The sequence below is a fragment of the Petromyzon marinus genome, chromosome 1 (genome assembly GCF_048934315.1).
Source record: "Petromyzon marinus isolate PM22_M1 ecotype Great Lakes invasive population chromosome 1, UKy_Petmar_22M1.pri1.0, whole genome shotgun sequence".
Classification (NCBI taxonomy): Eukaryota; Metazoa; Chordata; class Hyperoartia; order Petromyzontiformes; family Petromyzontidae; genus Petromyzon; species Petromyzon marinus.
This window is the reverse complement of record NC_133667.1, coordinates 25,681,849-25,701,810: the sequence shown is the minus strand read 5'-3', so window position 1 is coordinate 25,701,810 and position 19,962 is coordinate 25,681,849. Positions and strand designations below refer to the sequence as shown.

Here is a 19,962-nt window from a genome sequence, read left to right as displayed (position 1 = left end):
ACCCACACATTTATCTCGTTTCTCGCGGAAGCCGGTCGGACAGATGCACTTGTAGCTGCCTGGAGAGTTGTGGCAATTATACGTCTTGTCGCATATGTCATCCAAACACTCATCAATGTCTACGCAGGGACACATGGGGAGACACGAGAGACATGGTAACACGTGAGGATAAACGGGAACATGTGGGGACATGGATACATGAGCACACGGTGGTTGCAAGAGGACAGGGACAGATGCAGACATGGGAAGATACAGGCAACAGGTGATGGATGGAAATCATGAGATGTGGTGAGACAGGAGAAGGGGAAAGAGAGATACAGGGACATCATCATCATCATCATGACCTCGCCACGGATAAGTGGATTTATGAGTGGAGTTGTGGCAATGTGGTAAGCGCATTGCACACGTCGCAAAGGCTTGGCTCCTTATCCAACTGCAAAACCGCATCTCCCTCCAATCCTCAGGCACGTAAAAAAAACACTCCCTTTCCACGGGAACAGCGAGACTTTGCCCAGCCCAGGATTGTTCACCCGATGCTGGCAGGGACGGAGCCTTCTCAAGCGCAGCCCAGAAAATCTGGAACACCCTTCCACCCGCCGCCCCGCCTGCCACAGGACATCCGAAATGTGCCGAGTGTCTCCCAATTCCGTTGTCTGTGCAAGACGCACCTACTCAGACTTGCCTTCCCATAACATCTACAATGTAAGAAGGGGGGGGGGGGGGGGAAATAACCTCAAACAGTTTGTATGCTTATTATAAATTGTATGTACTACTTATTCTTCTTACACTATTCATTGCGCACGGTTGCACTTTATTTTGCGCGCGGTTGGAATTTACTTTGCTCAGTGGTGTTAGCCGCTAAGGTCGTGATGGGTTTCATTCCTGTTGCTCCGTGCCCCCTGTCACCGTTCCCGTTCCGCTGAATGTGCACTGGTGCATACTTTATTGAGAATGATATTGGCACGTAAAATAAAGATGAATTGATGATTGATTGGCGTGTGTGTGTGTGTGAGATGAGACTTGCCCTCGCAGATGGTGATGCCGTTGCCAATATAACCTTCGACGCACATGCAACGCCCCGTGGTTGCGTTGCAGCGCGCGTCAATGTGGCAGGGCGTGCACGGAGCGACCTTCGTCACGTTCTCGTATGCAGGGCCCTAGAGTGACACGGGGACACGGGGACGTGAGGACGCACTGTGACAGAGCACACATTGACCCCTCGTGACCTCAAGAGACGCAAGGACTTGGGGAGACATGGACGTGGGGAGAGATGAGGGAGGGACACACGAACGCGGGAAGACACAGGGACAAGATGAGATACAGGCAGACGCAGGGAGACGCATGAAAGGAGGGACGTGGACAGAGGCATTGGTATGGGAAGACACAGAAATATTGTGGAGACGGAAGGAAAAATAAGATAGGGGAAGACATGTCATCATCACCTACAAGGAGAAAAGAGGATATGAAGATACATGAATAGACATCTGGAAACACATCAAGATACTGGGTAATAGATATGGAGACACAATGAGATGTGGGGACATGGGGAGACAAGGGTGGGAGGGGGATACAGTTATGCACAGTTATGTAAAGATCAACAACATGCAGACATGAAGACACTGAGAGGTATGGACCCACCCACAGAGACGAGGGGATATAGACAAAGACTAGAGGACATGGAGAGGGACACCAATGCACTAAGATATACATATACAAATTTCGATTTAAAGCTTTCGTGACTGCAAGGATTCATCTTCTTTGGTTCTTTTGGTAAAGTCACGCAGAATAAGAATCAAATAATAAAATAACTCGATAAAATTCTCACGACGTTTCGGCCACAACACAAGTGGCCTTCTTCAGGTTAAAGGAACAAACCTGTCGGGACGACAGGTTGAAGCTCTGTCGTCCCGACAGGTTTGTTCCTTTCACCTGAAGAAGGCCACTTGTGTTGTGGCTGAAACGTCGTGAGAATTTTATTGTGTTATTTTATTTTATTATTTTATTCTCATTCTACGTGACTTTACCGAAAGAACCAAATAAGATATATACGTATACAATTGAAGTCTCATGATCTGACTTTGCATCCATATTCTAAAACACTACAGAAGGATTTGTCTCGCAATAATGACTTCCATTTTTGATTTAAAGCTTTCGTGACTGCAGTAATTCATATTCTTAGTTTTTTCGGTAAAGTCACGTTGAAGAGAAACAACAAAATATATATAAAACAATAAAAAAATTCTCACGACGTTTCGACCATAACTCAAACGGTCATCATCAGGTGTGTCGGTTTGCATAAATTTATTTTGAAAACAGCATATTTTTTTATTTATATATATATATAAAAAATAACGTTTGCGTCACGCGCAACGATTGGCAGTTTGCCCAGGACTAGTCCATCTATTTTTTGAAAAGAGGAGGGGGGAGACGAAATTTGTTTTTATGTATGCTGTCTGAAAGCCACTGTAAGCGTGAACAATCAATCAAGAACTGAAATGATTTATCAAATCTTTCCAATGATTGCTAAGATAGAATCCATCTTCTCGGTTGAAATTGTCTCTGTGCTTGTATATGTGGATAGCCTCATGAACGAATCTCTCATGGAAGCCAGATGGCTTACAAAGAACCTCCGTCTTGGAAAAGTCAATGGCATGTGAGCCTACTGAATTAGAACAATGATCTGCTACGGCCGAGGTGTTGGTCCTACCGTGTTTAAGGTCTGCTTTATGTTCACGAATGCGGTCCGAGATATGGCGTTTGGTTTCTCCAATGTAACTACTACCACAGAGGCAACTTAGTTTGTAGACACCAGGGTATTGTATGTCCGGAATCACATCTTTTACAGACGGAACCAGATCACGGATTTTATGTAATGTGTTGAAACGGACCTGGATCTTGTGTTTATTCAAGATTTTGGAGATCTTTTTTGTGATCCCAGCAATGTAGGGTAAAGTGATGGTTTTGAAAGGCTCCTCAAGAGGGTTCTTCTTCATGGTTTGAGTGATAGCTTTGCGGATTGTATAGTCGGAGTAACCATTAGCCCTAAGAGCTTGGTGTACGTGCTTGAGTTCACTGCTTATGTGTTCCTGGTCGGATATGCATTGGGCTCTATGATACAGAGACTTGATGAGAGAATTCTTCTGTGATGGATGGTGGTGGGAATCCGGTTTCAGATAAGCATCCGTATGGGTAGCTTTCCTGTAGACAGAGTGGCTCATTGAACCATCAGGTCTCTTTTTAATTAGGACATCCAAAAAAGGTATCTTGCCATCTATTTCGACTTCCATGGTAAATCTGATGGCTGGGTGTATGGAATTGATGTGGTCGAAGAATTGGTCAAGATACCTTTTTTGGATGTCCTAATTAAAAAGAGACCTGATGGTTCAATGAGCCACTCTGTCTACAGGAAAGCTACCCATACGGATGCTTATCTGAAACCGGATTCCCACCACCATCCATCACAGAAGAATTCTCTCATCAAGACTCTGTATCATAGAGCCCAATGCATATCCGACCAGGAACACATAAGCAGTGAACTCAAGCACGTACACCAAGCTCTTAGGGCTAATGGTTACTCCGACTATACAATCCGCAAAGCTATCACTCAAACCATGAAGAAGAACCCTCTTGAGGAGCCTTTCAAAACCATCACTTTACCCTACATTGCTGGGATCACAAAAAAGATCTCCAAAATCTTGAATAAACACAAGATCCAGGTCCGTTTCAACACATTACATAAAATCCGTGATCTGGTTCCGTCTGTAAAAGATGTGATTCCGGACATACAATACCCTGGTGTCTACAAACTAAGTTGCCTCTGTGGTAGTAGTTACATTGGAGAAACCAAACGCCATATCTCGGACCGCATTCGTGAACATAAAGCAGACCTTAAACACGGTAGGACCAACACCTCGGCCGTAGCAGATCATTGTTCTAATTCAGTAGGCTCACATGCCATTGACTTTTCCAAGACGGAGGTTCTTTGTAAGCCATCTGGCTTCCATGAGAGATTCGTTCATGAGGCTATCCACATATACAAGCACAGAGACAATTTCAACCGAGAAGATGGATTCTATCTTAGCAATCATTGGAAAGATTTGATAAATCATTTCAGTTCTTGATTGATTGTTCACGCTTACAGTGGCTTTCAGACAGCATACATAAAAACAAATTTCGTCTCCCCCCTCCTCTTTTCAAAAAATAGATGGACTAGTCCTGGGCAAACTGCCAATCGTTGCGCGTGACGCAAACGTTATTTTTTATATATATAAATAAATATGCCGTTTTCAAAATAAATTTATGCAAACCGACACACCTGATGATGACCGTTTGAGTTATGGTCGAAACGTCGTGAGAATTTTTTATTGTTTTATATATATTTTGTTATTTTGTTGTTTCTCTTCAACGTGACTTTACCGGAAAAAACTAAGAATATGACTTCCATTTTGTTTAAAAAATATATTATTATAAAAATGTGCAATTATATAACACCAAGCTTTGGCTTGCAACAACTGTTACAACTTACACCACTTCCCTCGACGCTTTGCTCAACCCTGGGCAAATACTCCCGGGTTGTCGCCTTGTAGTGATCCGTGGATTTCCACAAAAGGGTTTACCCTCTCATGCGTGAAGTATTAACAGTAAAAACGCATAACATTGTTTAAAGTGATTTTAGTCAAAACAACCACCCAGGTGTTGAACAAGTATCATGTGACGTATGAACAAAACGATTCTATCTGGAGGACCCGGTGCGTGGACAGCCAGAGGGTGGGAAGTCACTCGGTGGAGATGCGCTGCAGCTGAGTGGGTGGGTGAAGAAGAGCATCGTCCAAACATCATCGGGAATTTAGAAACCGCCGTCGCTTGTTAAACGGAACCGCCAAACGTCCCGTCCCGTTCCCCCCGGCTGCAGCTCTTGAGCAGAATTAGTCGCTTATCATTTCCCTGCTTAACATCTGTGGTGTAACTTGAGCCTCACTCCCCTCATTAGCCTCCTTTCCCCATCCCCCCCCCATGTCACAAACTCCTTTGTGCCAGGCCCGTGAGATTCCGCGATGAACGTTACACTCACGGAGGTTGGCAGCGGTGCCCGTGGCGAGGCGGACGAGTTGGCAGCGGGGGTGGTGAGGGGGTACGATGAGCGCTCAGATGCGGACGATGCGGACGATGCGTTCATGGCAATCCTGGCCTGGGAATCTGCGGACAGGAGACAATGGGTGTGTTAGAAGGGAGTCGTAACCACAGTGGTTCGAGGTGACCAATCATCATCTTCACTGACCTCAAACAAATCGGAACAAACAACTAAAGTCACCACTGTTATCTTCATCATCACCACCACCATCAGTTTCAATCATATAAAGACCATCATCATCATAATCACCTTCCTGAACATCACCACTATCATCACCTTCACTACAATCATTTACACCACCATCTATGTTGCTATAGCTATTATCATCGCTATCTTCGCCTTGATCTTATCGTCATCACTGCTAAATGAAGACCTCGCCATGTTGGTCATGCGGGTCGTTTGACCGCACTTCCTCATGCTCGTCATTCAGGATGAAGGCAACACGGTCAACACCCATGATATATCGCTTGGTAATTCTGCTCGCTGTGGCCAGGATTCAAACTCATGTCACAGTGGAAACACCATTTCATTGTGCCAACGTTCCTTAAAATTGTGATAGTTCACAAATGATCAAACCAAATAATTACATTCTCAATAACATTCATGCGGTGAAGTACATCTCGTTAAAATAAGGAGTGCAGATTCCTAAATGTGTTTTTTTAATTCTAATATGGAAGAAAAAAATCCCCAATTATATCCCAATTGTGCTGTTGGCGCCGTGTTGAGATGAAGTATTCATTCAGATCTCTGGCACAAGAGTGCAACCCTTCGTGTTAGAGAATGACTCACCGAAGTGAATTTTACAGTTAACCTCTGCGACCCCTTCAAGCTACGTCTGGTCCACATGATCACAGCTGGAATTCACACAATCGCTTTTTTAAACTCGCTACACAGTACCTGAGAACACAAATGAATCACTGGTGGGTGCCTGCTTTCAAACCCACATTATTGAGAACGCATGGATGGCCCTTCTGAAATGTTGGCGCTGCAACAGAAAAGGTTCTTTCCAAGTGTTTTTTTTACACAGTTCAGCACGGATTTCCTTCATTCGGAGCAAATTCGTGTGAAAAGCGCAGGACAATGGCAAGGGAAGTCCAGGGGCCTCGGTATCCAAACACTCACGTACTTTACGATGTATGAGTCAGCAGGCGATTTTTACAGGTATATCTGAAATGCTATTAGTAACCAATGGATGCTTTTATATGTAGGTGTTATTAAGGAGTGTGTAAAACGAACGTTGTTGTACTCCAGCCTATCCCGATGCATTTGTGCGGGATACGCGGCCGTGTAGGTGGGTGGGTAGGCGTGACGTCACCACGTACGATCCCAATCCAACGCAGTGGGATGCGGGTGACGTCACCACGCAAATGTGCGCGGTGACGTCACCACAGCGCCAAAAATTCCAGCCAGCAAAACTTTGTTTTTCTAAATTAGCATGATTAGCCGTTGCCAACATTATTAATACACGCGAATTATGTGTTTAATTATGTTTGGGTATTCAGTGCTAATCTAAGCATTCGAGGTGACCGAATTAAAATTACCAAAATCCTCAACAACAACAACAAAAACCACAACGACGATGATCAACGAGTCACGTGAACAAGCACTGCGTTTGGCAGTGTGAACCCGGCCACGACCCGAACCACACTCACCACACTCACCACGCTCATCAGACTCAAGGGGGGGGGGGGCGGTGAACACGGCCCAGCGAGCCTCCTTATAAACAGACATTCACGGTTCGAATCCTGCGGCCGCCCTGATTATAAGCAGGCGCAATAACCGATGGTAATACCGTAAAGTCGTCGTGATAATAATTCGCGACGTCTGCTTCGCAAAGTTGTCGGATCCCGTGACGTTGTTCGCAAAAAGGAAGGCATTGTGTCCCCTTCGTTCGGGTACGATTTGGCCAAATTTGAATATTTCAGATTGTAAATGTTGTGGCTTGGCTCTCCAACACACTGGTTTGCTGTACTATTGGCCACGTTCTGTTTACGTGACAAACCTTACTGAATGGCTGTGTCGGGTGGTGGTGGGTTTAACAACACATATATTTATGCGATCTAACAAAAACTGTATTATAAATAATCAAATAACATAGCGATCGTCTCCTACTGGCGGGCATTTATTTCATCCTAATTGTATTTATTTGCGAAAACAGTAGATAAGTGAGAATACATTGGTCTCTCGAGTTCTCGCTCGGTTAAACAAAATAAACTAGTAAACTTACAGAAGATTACAATCGGCTAACGTTTCAGGACATAGCCCTTCTATAGAGCAGACTGGAAGTTCGCACTTTACACTGTGGTGGGAGCCTGAGGAAACTGGGGAAATGGAAGTTACAAAGTTATCACAATCGAGTTGAGAGAAAAGGCATGGGATTAGGCGGAACTGCGCAATAACGTTGTGAAACTCGACGTAGATTTAATCGGATCTCACCTCAATGTGACCGAAGTTTGTGTAAACATTGTTACGTTGGACTAAATGGTCCTCACACCAATGTGTCTGCAATCTGCAGTGGTAAACCAGTAAAGAAGTCTCCAGGGCTGACAATGGTAACGATGGTTTTAGCTGATGATGATGATGCTGTTTCCACTCACCTCTCTGCTGTTGCAGGACTAAGCCCATGATGATGATGAGACGCATGGCGACGTGAGTACACACAACCTCGTGTGGATACACTGAGTCTACCATGTGTCCACACACACACACACTGACGCGTGTATATACACACACACTGACCGTGTATACACACACTGATCCGTGTGTATACACACACACTGACGCGTGTATACACAGACACTGACGCGTGTGTCCACACACACTGACGCGTGTGTCCACACACACTGACCGTGTATACACACACTGATCCGTGTGTATACACACACACTGACGCGTGTGTATACACACACTGGCCCGTGTCCACACACACACTGACCGTGTATACACACACTGACCGTGTATACACACACACACTGACCCGTGTATACACACACTGACCCGTGTACACACACACGCGCGCGCAACACAACTGACCAGTACATTCACAATGAGCTCATTGCCAACAGAGTGGACTCTTGGGCCAGTCCCAGGCCACACCCCTCATCCACCACCAGCTCCTTCCCCACGCAGTGCCCAGAAGCAACGCCCCAACTTCTTCCTTGCACAGGGAGCCCGTCAAAGAAAGAATAACATTGACCACGCTACGGCTTAAATAGGAGGGCGAGGTCAAAATAACGGCGTCGAGAGATTGATTTTTCTCACCACATCCACCAATAACACTGCTTCGCGCAGACACGTATATGACAGGAAGACGTTTCGGGCAATGACCCTTTTTCAGAGCAAAGAGAACATGGGAAGGGAGATTTAATTTGTAGTTAGACATCGCACTTTATACTGTGGGGCCCTGGGAAAACCGGGACATTAAAAAGCGTTAGAAATATATTTTAAATAAATTGATGTCTGAGCAGTTTTAATGAGTCAAAAGTGATTTCCTGCTCATACAATCATTGCGTACAATCCACGTTGCTAGGGTGACGGCGAATCTATCAGTCACAGTTGAATTCGCCACAAATTGGTGCTCATCTTATCGTCCCCGGAGGGATGATGAGCTGATTCAACCCCTAACCAGGATTTGAACTCGTTATACCTCCGATTGCGAGACGCTCACTCGACCACTGCGCCATCATTCTGGCAGTATAAATAACCAACAACACCTTCACAAGTCAACTCTGTGTTTGTCAACGTGTTCCCATTAAAAGTAGTAGAAACAAAAACATTACAGAGAGAACGACCACAAGGCAAGTGCCACAAGTGACCGCAAATGAGCCCGTGAGCAGTGTGAAGCCACAGCACGTGTTAGTTATCATGAGAATCAGTGTGAAAGAGTCCACTGCACATTACAGAGATGATTCTCATAAACATCGGGCAGCTGTATGTGTGCGTATGTCTGTTGAACTTCTTTCGCATTTCTTCCGTAGCCAGTCGTGCGAATCGGAGGTGCGGGTGAAGGAAAACAAACTATACACAAAAGGGAGTTCTAAAGAAATGAGCGATCATGACTGAGCGACAAGGCGTTATTTACCCTTTCGGGCATAAACACAGGTGTCAAGAATGAACAAAAATAAACACTAAATAGACACCTATAACAAGGCATCAAGTCTACATTGATGCCTTGTGATAGGGGTTTTGTCATCTGTATTTTTATACCTTCTCTATTATTTAATACGAGGGGTTGTTCGGGGGCGCCTTCGCACAATCATTTACGGCCTTCGACCAGGAAAATCACGAAAAAAATTGCACACGAACGACGCATTCACGCAAGCACCCGATGCTCCGTTTTGAAGTTTAAAAATGAAACATTTTTGTGTTTTGAATTTAGATAATTTTATTTCTTCATTAAAAGCTTATATCATTTTACATCTGGAAGACTTAATTGAAAACGACATTTCGTGTGAATTTCCTCTCGTCGTTAAGTAGATGGCCTTGCTTGGGGGGTTCGGTTCGATGCGGACTTTCACCTGTTTGTGATTGCGGGATCGAGATAAGGCGACGTGGAGCTGCTGGCCATGCGAGAAGACCACTCTCTACAGATCGATTCCAACGTGATCGAACGTCTGTCCCTGCGCCTCCGTCGTTCATGCAGGGGGCACGTGTAGGTTTACAGCGCCCCCTGCAGGAAAACTACGGAAAGTGCAGCGTTCATCACAGAAATAAAGTTGTGCGCTTATATAAGAGTATGATGATAAAGTACTGACATAAGAATCCCAGAGACAATCTTGACTCTGCTAGATAAAAAAAACTCATTTCTTTAGAACTGCTTTTTGTGTTTAGTTTATTGTCCATCCCCCGCACCTCCGATTAACACGGTTGGCTATGTACGGTGAGAAATAAGTTTAACGTACATAGGCACGTATACATGATGAGACAATGAGTGTCGAAACGGATCCAAAGTTTTCTTGTGTTTGAAATCAATGCTGCTGGTAATTGTGCACTCCAGGAAATCCGTGGGGTTCGGGTGAACAGACGAAGGATATTTATCGCCTGCGTATCGATGTCGGTGACATTTTGGTGACCCAAATCACTCGAGTAAGTTTATTTCTTCTCGGTTGAAGACTCATTTCTTTAGATCTGTTTTTTTTGTGTGCTTAGTGTGTTGTCATTCCCCCCGCATCTCCGATTAGCACGGTTGGCTACATACGATGCGAAAATGAGTTCAACACACATCATTCAAACTTAAGAAACACTGTGTTGGTGGGTCCTGGGCACCATGGATGCGAGATGTTAACTACCTCGCCTGGTATACAGGAGGTTGTGGGTTCGATCTCGACGCTGACGCCTGCTGCTGTATATTTAGAGTTTGCGCGTCTCTCTTCTCGTGGTCGTGTGGATTTTCCTCCGGGTCCTCCGGTGTTTCCCTCCACATTTAGAAACGTGCGTTTAGAGTATTTGTCTGCTCTAAATTTCCACGTGATAAGCCACTTCGTTGGACTATCGTTTGTGCCCATGTTGCTTTTTTTTTAAAACACCAATATAGCTCAGCTGGCCTTACCTGTTTAAATAAATTATATATATAAAAATAAGTTTTTGATGGCTTTAAATTTGTGCGGCATGGCTTTGCCGCTGTCCAACTCTTGGTCCGGTGTCACAGCGCCACCCAGCGGACACGCTCGCCTGACAACTCGGGATACCACGATAATATTCTTCACGATACGATAAAAGATTTAACATTTCACGATATGACGATTATCGCGACGTCAGTTTCCCCTTTTGGGTTTGCAGTCCGTGTAATTGTATTTCAAATGTTTGATGTTCTTCAGTACCTCGAGTACAAGTTAAATATAACTTAAACGTTCTTAATGTGCAATTCACTCAACATTAGCCGGTCACAAGAATCTGCCTAACCACTGCAAGGCTTTAAAAACGTCACATTTGAACTACAGGACATACTGTCATTCAATTAGCAAGCCGAAATCAGAAATGTTATACAATTTCCATGCGGTCAGTTCTTCCGGAAAGTAGAAGAGTAATACAACGGATGACCGCTATCAATTTACAAATGTCATCCTTAAATGTGTCCTTTCATTTTTTTATTTAAAGCTTTCGTGACTGCAGTGATTCATATTCTTGGTTCTTTCCGTAAAGTCACCACGTAGAAGGGAAACAATAAAATAATAAAAAATATAAAACAATACAATTCTCACGACGTTTCGACTGCAACACAAGCAAACATCATCAGGTGTGAAAACCACAGCAGGAAAATGTATTATTTTATTGTTTTCCTTCTACGTGACTTTACCGAAAGAACCAAGAATGTGTCCTTTTATTTACATTTTGAGAGAAAATTTAATATTTAGGAACGTTGAACAACTACATTAATGACGATTTAAGTATTGTTGTTTTTTTTTTCAAAACGTGACGTACGATTATTTATCACTGGTCTTATATCGCTAAATATATCGCAGCATCTCCAGAGCGCGGCAAGACTCATTCGTAAATAAAACCGGCAATAGCCCTTCATAATAGAACGCCAGTCCTTCAATCACCACCTAAATTAACAGCAGTGCTAGATGAGAGTGAAACCCATCGTTAGGACAAGAGAGTAGGCAAACTATTGCAGTTAATTAAGGTGAAAATGTTTGCACATTTAAGAGCACGTAATATTCTTCACGATATATTTATTAAAATGTGAAAAAATATGGAACGCTTCACGAATTTGCGTGTCATCCTTGCGCAGGGGCCATGCTAATCTTCTCTGTATCGTTCCAATTTTAGTATATGTACTGCCGGAGCAAGTACACAACACATTAGTGTCGCGACGGGTATTTATAGTAGCGCGGAACCGAGTCGCTTTTCACTATGGGTCTAGTTAAATATTTTTTTCATCATTATTTGTAGACCATTAAATTCACAAATCTCATAAGCCACTATTATTGATAGTGAATCGTACTTCACGTTGAAAATGTGTTTTAGTCAACATATAATTTGTTGGGGTTTAGTTGCGTTTATATGTCGCAATGCATTGTGGGATTGACCGGGCGGTCATCGAGGCTTGGCTGGGGGCGGTCTCCATTCGCTCCGCGTCACGCATGTGCTCAAAATCTTTATCAGAATATTTGCACCGGAGGAATCTGGAAGTGGTGAAGGGAATGTCTGACTTGGAGGGAGAGACAAATGCGGTGGGTTTAAACCGCGCCCAGCGACTGTGACCGCATCGATGTCCGATCCCACAATGCAATGCGAAGTGATTACGGAAATAAACCCCAAAAAGACGTGCTCAACAAACAGGCTTTTTATACATGAACTACAGTTAAAGTTTGACTTAAATGGACAATAATATTGTATAATATTAATAAGTATTATTGTCAACATATAACATGTTTAATACTTTAACATTATTTTTGATAGACCCATAGGGTAAGTGGACGCCGGTAAGGCGGTATTATAAATAGCCATCGCGACATTGTAGCTGTTGTACTTGCTCCGGCAGTACATATACTAAAATTGGAACGATACAGAGAAGATTAGCATGGCCCCTGCGCAAGGATGACACGCAAATTCGTGAAGCGTTCCATATTTTGTCACATTTTTGTTTCCATACTCAACTGCCGTAACTAATGAAAAGCATGCATTTCTGTATTTGTATAAACTATTGTTTCACCGTGTATCTGGGTGGTAGATCTGGGAGCGGGCTAGGAAGTACAGCAAGTGGGTTCGTGTACCCGTCTGTGCAGATCTTTGAGCGTTAGGCTCATGTTTGGGGTTTTCCTGGGCACGTTGGTTTCTCCCTGAATGGAAAACTTCACTGTACTGTTGTACTCCCTCCAATATATAGATACATCATTTGGCTTTGACCCGTCAGTAAATTCAAACTGCCTCTGACCCAGGACATCTTTGTGCCACGCATGAGGGAATCCAAAAGGGCAGCAGTTGAGGACTCAACAAGATTCTTGACAAGATCGGCTGCTCCCCAAAGCTCGCCAGCCTCATATTCTCTGTCCACCGCAACATCAAAGCATGTTATAGGAATAGGTTTTACCCTTTTAACTGGCACTGCTTGTGTTGTGGTTATTGCAAACATGATGCCTTGAATGAAGGTGTCAGTTGTTGTGCCAGTTAAAAGGGTAAAACCTATTCCTATATCTTGTTACTGGCAAAGGAGGTCTCATAAATCAAAGCATGTTGTGCACTTGGTGCTCTTCTCTCCCTCACACCAACGCTGATCCCCCAGTTACATGCTGCTTTTTCAAGGCTCTCTGTTCCTCCCACACAGCTTAAAAGACGCTGTCAAGCTTGACAGGGTTCACTCAAGCGCTGTCTTCTGGACAGTCCTGTTTCTTCACCTGAGGACGGCTACTTGTGTTGTGGCCGAAACGTCGTGAGAATTAAATTGTTTTATTTTATTATTTTATTCTCATTCTACGTGACTTTACCGAAAGAGCCAAAGAAGATGTTGTGCACTGTGACGTCACAGCTTGCCATGTGCCCTAAACCAACGTTCCTCACGAACTTTCAGAGGGGGCCCACTTTCGCCGACAAGACATCGCTCGGTGCGAGGGCCGCCATACATTGCATTGGATTTGACAGCGTGATGTGGGGTGTTTTCACCCTTTGTGTATTGTCGGGGGCCGGACGTCAGGGTCCGCACTCAAGGCCACCAGGGGACGCCAGTAGCCCGCCGGCCTCGCAATGAAGGACACTGCCCTAAACCGTCAAAGCGTGCACAGTGTGACACCACAGGAGTCTCTGGACTCTGATGACACCGCTGTTTCTCTGCACTCTGTGACTTCACGATCTTTTCTGTGCACTGTGACATCACGGGGTTCTCGGCACTCTGTGACGTCACCGAGTGCTCTGTGTAATGTGGTTACGATGAGATGATGATGGTGGTGGTGACGATGAAGGTGACAGCGGTTCTGTAGTTATTGTTGACAATGATGATGTTGTTGTTGTCGATGTGATCCTACCTACACAGCGTCCCCGTCTCCGTGTGAATCCCGCGCGGCAGCGGCACTCAAAGCTCCCCGGAGAGTTCTGGCAGAGCTCATGCTTTGCACAGGTGTCATCCATGAGACACTCGTCCACATCTACACACACGGACAGACACAAACACCGATCAGGTCTGGCGCAGTGCAACACACAAACCACCGCTGCACCACTGCTTCCCACTGACACATGGCAGTGGTGAGGGTCCAAGGCAGGGGTGGGGGACGTCAGGCCCGCGGGCCGTATGAGGCCCGCAAAATCATTTAGTGTGGCCCTGCCAAGGCAACCGCAGGCAGGACTCGAAATTCAAAAAATCTTGAAGAGCAAACCTGGGAAAGCAATTGCGAGTAGCAACATCATCAATACCAGCTAACATCAATACCAGCTAACATCATCAATACCAGCTAACATCATCAATAACAGCTAACATCATCAATACCAGCTAACATCATCAATACCAGCTAACATCAATACCAGCTAACATCATCACACGCCTCACCAAAGAGAAGCAGTTCCAGCCATCACATTACGGGTGAGTTAATTAAATGTTTGACCAAATATAACAGGCTCATTTTTAAGTTGATAATTTTATATGGCCCGCGAATGATGTTTTAAATGTCCAAATGGCCCTTGGCAGAAGAAAGGTTCCCCACCCCTGGTCTAAGGGGAGGGGGCGATGGGGGCGTTTGCCTCCACGCATCACCACCCCCTCCCTCGAGACCTCAAAAATGTTTTTTCATTGCTATTTATTTCGTCGTTTTTTATTACAAACGATAATTTTACATGGCAGTAATCAAAAATGACGTCATTAAAATCACAATGCCAGAAAAAACATTGAATATTTATGTTGTATTTATAACATTTAATATTTCTGTTTTACTCATGTAGGGTAATTTTTAAACGGCGAGACTTTTTTCCGACCGCCATATAGACTTTTGGACCAAGTCCTATTAGTGAGCGCCGATAGAGGCTGGCACGGCACATGGGGGTGGGTGGCCAGCACCACACCCGGCCGCCTTTGTCTCCCGAGTGGCAATATTTACACACCGTACCAGGTACTCATTTGAGGCTGAGTCGACCTAGCGGAGGCCCAGGACCGGTTCAGATACGCGTCACTGGTGTTGGCCGTGAGTGGTAATCGAACTCGGGTCGCCGGGTTCGTAGCGCATCGTGCTAACCGAGACACTACCGCTCCCCAAAGACAAACACACCCACATTCACTCATTAACCCTACCAAACTCACCGGCACACACGATTACTCACACACACCCACCCACACCCACCAACACACACACATCCACCCATTCACCCACCCGCACTCACCATTACACACGGTGATGCCATTCCCGATGAATCCGTGTTTACAGAGACACCGCTGGCTGCCGTCAGGACGGGTCTCACAGATCGCATGCGGGTGACAGCGCACGCACAGCAGGCGGTCTTGCTGGACCCGCGGCATCACCTCGTCCGGCGCCTCCCATTCACCAAACACCCCCTCCAAGTGCTCCGGCTCCATCTCCACCTCGTCGCCCGACTCCCACTCCCCCGTCTCCCGGGAGTCTCCCATCGATTCCCTCGTCCACTCCTGAGCGCCGCCCAGTCCTCTCCCTGGGGGTGACAGCACCACGGCATCGGCGCTAAGTCCTATCAGAGTGTTACGATCGACAATGATCTATCCACTGTTGAATGAATGCATTCCCGCGTCGTCGCCATCCCTCACGGTCGCACGATTTCGTCACTCCGTCGGCGGGCGTCAGCCACTCCTGCCTGTTAGCGTCACAACACGACTATTCTAATTGTTAATTTGTTAAAATCTACAAGTGCATATCAATTTTATTGGGTCGGTGATGATGATGATGGGAATTAGGTGGACGTTTGGCTGTCGTGCTTCATCAACGTTTGCTGGGGATTTGTATTTGAAGGCTCAAAATTTCGACTCGCTGAATTTGCCGAATTCTTTGCGGTCACAAGTTGTACCTACAGGGACAGCTGCCACTAGGGGGTGCCCTTTCAGATGTGTGAGGATGGGAAGTGATGGACAGCCCTCTGGAGATGCCCCGGCATTTCAGAAGGGTGCTGTATCATAAACAAATAATTTCAATTACAATTTTTACAATACATTTTTTATGTTATTTATTTTGTCATTTTGGTGACTCGGGTGACTCTTGCAAATGAGACTTGAAAATTTGGGCAGTTCCACAATTTCGCATGTGCATTTCGTACACTTTAAAGAGTTCACACAATCAATAAGCTGACAATGACTCCTTCACGTGTCCATCTCTCCACATAAAAAACACACACATTTCTTCACACAAAGCATCAGCCGCACGGTCTTCTGGGAGTGCAGAGTTTATAATGGCCTTTAAGGAGTTAGGTAATTAGTATCATCATGAAGTGGCTTTTTGTATGTATGTTGTACGCATGTATATTGAACTTCTTTCACACGGTACGTAGTTAACCGTGCTAATCGAAGGTGTAATGTGTCAACCAATTAAAACTGATATTCAGACAGTATTGTCCACCTTTCTCAATAAGGGAGAAGTGCTCATAAAATACGGCGGTGTTGGACCTACTGAGACCAACCATTTCTCATCCACGCTGGGATGGTGATGTTACATTCAGTTCTGTCACACCATTGACGTTATATAACTAATAACTCGGTAAAATTGTGATTTAAAGCTTTCGTGACTGCAGGGATTCATATTCTTGGTTCTTTCGGTAAAGTCACCACGTAGAAGGGAATCATCATCAAATCGGACGATTGCTTGTGTTGCAGTCGAAACGTCGTGAGAATTGTATTGTTTTATATTTGTATTATTTCCCTTCTACGTGACTTTACCAAAAGAACCAAGAATATGAATCCCTGCAGTCGCGGAAGCTTTCAATCAAAAATAATAACTAGGTTAAATTTAAATTTATTGTTTTATATATATTTTATTATTTCCCTTCAACGTGACTTTACCGAAAGAACCAAGAATATGAATAACTAGGTTGTCTAAAATACAAACTTGATGGAATGGCACGGGCACGCGCGAACTTACAATCACAGACGCATGCCACACATGCGTAACGACTACGATTGCTTCTTTTCTTTGTTCGAGATGTTGCCCTACAAAGTAGGGCGAAGAAAAATTGTTTAAGACTCATTAGAGTGTTCCTCTCCACGGAAATCTTTAGTAAAAGGCGAAAGATTTATTCGCTCTGAAGAGAAACCAGAGTGAAGGTACTGCCACCACTCGTGGGTACTTATATAAATACGCTGTCTATTTACGCTATGGGGCCCCTTGGCATGTGTCGTTAACTTTTAATCTTCTGTATATCCATAATTTTATAATACATCTTAATATTATTGCTCACCTCGTTTAAAATTTGTGTAAATACTCTAAAGCTATTCACGTAAAGAAATACGTCTTTCTGTTTAGTCGTACAGCGGTCTGTCGTGCATAATTTCGTTATTCGACCAATGGGGAGGGGGCGGCGGTAAAACCGCGTCTCTCATTGGTTCCGAAGTTTCCGTCCTCCTCCTGCGTGACGCTCCCCGACTTGGTGGTCAAACGTCTGCAGACCAACAAAGCGCCCTCTTCATAAATGAGCGTAAGTCTCAAGAATCCGTGACAAGTTCCTGGGTAATCTCCAGCCCCAACAGATTGCAAAGGAGCAAGCGAGCACCCAGTGAAGGCCGCAACAGCCTTCAGCGGCACGCTCGGGATGTGGCCGGGCAGCTTCCACGCTCGGCCGCCTTTGTTTCCCGAGCGGCGATGATGTTTAAGACGCCGCACCGGCAAAGTCATTTGAGGCCGAGGTCGACCTTGGGCGGGGGGGGGGGGGCGTTAAGACCGTGAGCGGGAATCGAACTGGGGTGGCCGGGTTCGTGGCGTGGCGCGCTAACCGCTGCACCACCGCTCCCCGGCGGAGTCCGGCAGAGAGCGATGGCCGGGATGGGGTTGGCCCATCGCTTTAGAGCGCCACTGAGGTCTTCTTACATTGCAGCTGGGCAAGACTCACGTCCTCCTCCTTCATCCTCCACAGTCCAGGCCGGGTGCGACCAAGGCCGTTATTCTAATATATATTATAATATATTATAATTTATATTATAATATATTATAATTTATATTATAATATATTACAATTTATATTATAATATATATTAGAATTATAATATATTAAAATATATATTGGGGGGGACACATCCCCCCAATATATATTCAAATATGCTCAAAATGTCCCCCCCCCCAATATATTGCTATAAAAAATGCTATGCTATGTAAATAAAAGCAACAATTTGCTCTACCTTGGCCACAATATCTGTACTTGTCTTCATATAAATCAATGCATAGCTTTCTGTTTATACGATTGTACTTTATTAATCCACTAGCTTTGCTACCCGGCTTCACCCGGGACTTGGATCCACTACGCCCGGCCGCCTTTGTCCCCCCCAGTGGCGATGTTCACACACCACACGAGTTACTCGTTTGAGGCTGAGTCGACCTAGGGGAGGCCCAGGTAGTGTTTCAAATAATCGTCACCGGTGGTGGCCGTGAGCGGGAATCGAACTCGGGTGGCCGGGTTCGTAGTGCGGCGCGCTAACCACTACACTACAATGCGTTACGCTTCCACACACACAGACACACACAGACACATACAGGGTCACGTGACAGATTTGACGTCACAGCTCACTTGCCGTGCAAAAAGTAAATGCATTATTGAGCTCCCCCCCAAAAAAAACCAATTGTATTTTTATAATGTTTGCATGGTGTACAGTCTGGAAAGTACCCACATGGCAAATTTGCAGTCTGTTGCATGTTGGGGAGTACGCTAACGATTTTGAACAGACAAACATTCACAACTTTGCCTTTGATATATATGGAGATTAACTTTTTTTCTAAACGATAGGTACTTTACCTTCTAGTTTGTGGATCGTGCACGTGACTCTATGGGTCTCTATGTAAGTATTTAGATTGTGTAATTGCATGTGAGTCTATGGGTATCTATTTAAGTCTATGGATCGAATAAGTGTATGTGAGTCTTGGGTCTCCATGTCATTCTTTGGATTGTATAATTGTATGTGAGTTTATGGGTCTGCGTGTACGACTTTGGATTGCGTAAGTGTACGTGAGTCTCCCGGTCTCTGTAAAGCTATGGACCATGTACGTGGCTAGGGGCCTATATGTAAGGCTGTGGATCTCAATGTAAGGACAGTGGATGTGGGTAGAGAAGAGGCACACAAATGCATGGAGAAGGAAAATCTGAGCAGCCGACCCCATTTAGTGATGGAGCATCCAGCTTAGAAGAGGCCCGTATGGTATTCAAATTATGGTATTTGTATTCCTCACGACTAAATAAAGATTCTGATTAAGCGCACTCCTGGCTGCTACCATTCATCTCATCGGTTAAAAAAAAATTCAAAAATAAAACAGCAACCCTGAATCACGGAAATTGACCAAATCCCTGGGTGGTGACTCATTCATCCCCGGGTGTGTCGAACACATGTGTGTGAAATAAAAAAATAAAATGCTTATCCATCTGTAAATCCATTACATTGCACCACAAACCTGGTGAATCTGAATTCGAGTCCAGCGTACGGCCAACAATCAGTGAAGCTTGTCTGAAACTGGCCGACTCAGTTGTAAACGAGTAAACCTCGTGCGACGTGTAGACATCAGCACTGGGCAGACAAAGGCAGCCGAGTGTGGTTCTGGCCACGCTTACCCATCGTGCGCTGTGCCGGCCTTCAAAGGTGTCACGGTAGCTAAACGTTAACTACTTCGCCTGTTATACAGGAGGGCCGCGGGTTCAATCCCGACCCTGACGCCTGTATACTTGGAGTTTGCGTGTCTCTCTCCCCGTGG

At 44.9% G+C, this 19,962-nt stretch overlaps 1 protein-coding gene and 3 non-coding genes across 5 annotated transcripts in view; 1 reads left to right on the top strand and 3 right to left on the bottom strand.

The window, feature by feature from the left end:
* The window catches only part of LOC116943642 (adhesion G protein-coupled receptor L4-like), a 69,460-nt gene that overhangs the window by 37,833 nt on the left and 11,665 nt on the right, over positions 1-19,962 (bottom strand). Inside the window, exons 2-6 of one of the 2 annotated variants that reach the window (XM_032956679.2) lie at positions 15,437-15,721; positions 14,095-14,214; positions 5,072-5,196; positions 1,025-1,157; positions 3-119 (exon numbers count right to left, since the gene is read on the bottom strand). In XM_032956679.2, coding sequence (XP_032812570.1) covers positions 3-119; positions 1,025-1,157; positions 5,072-5,196; positions 14,095-14,214; positions 15,437-15,721 — 780 coding nt within the window. Of the gene's footprint in view, positions 1-2; positions 120-1,024; positions 1,158-5,071; positions 5,197-7,728; positions 14,070-14,094; positions 14,215-15,436; positions 15,722-19,962 lie in introns of those variants that run through there. The other variant, XM_076066128.1, reaches the window with a different exon arrangement.
* On the bottom strand, positions 11,820-11,926 carry LOC116943907 (U6 spliceosomal RNA). Its single transcript, XR_004403011.1, has one exon. It is a non-coding gene; the product is annotated as a U6 spliceosomal RNA (small nuclear RNA).
* On the top strand, positions 12,602-12,708 carry LOC116943920 (U6 spliceosomal RNA). Its single transcript, XR_004403014.1, has one exon. It is a non-coding gene; the product is annotated as a U6 spliceosomal RNA (small nuclear RNA).
* Positions 17,219-17,334, bottom strand: LOC116943904 (U5 spliceosomal RNA). Its single transcript, XR_004403010.1, has one exon. It is a non-coding gene; the product is annotated as a U5 spliceosomal RNA (small nuclear RNA).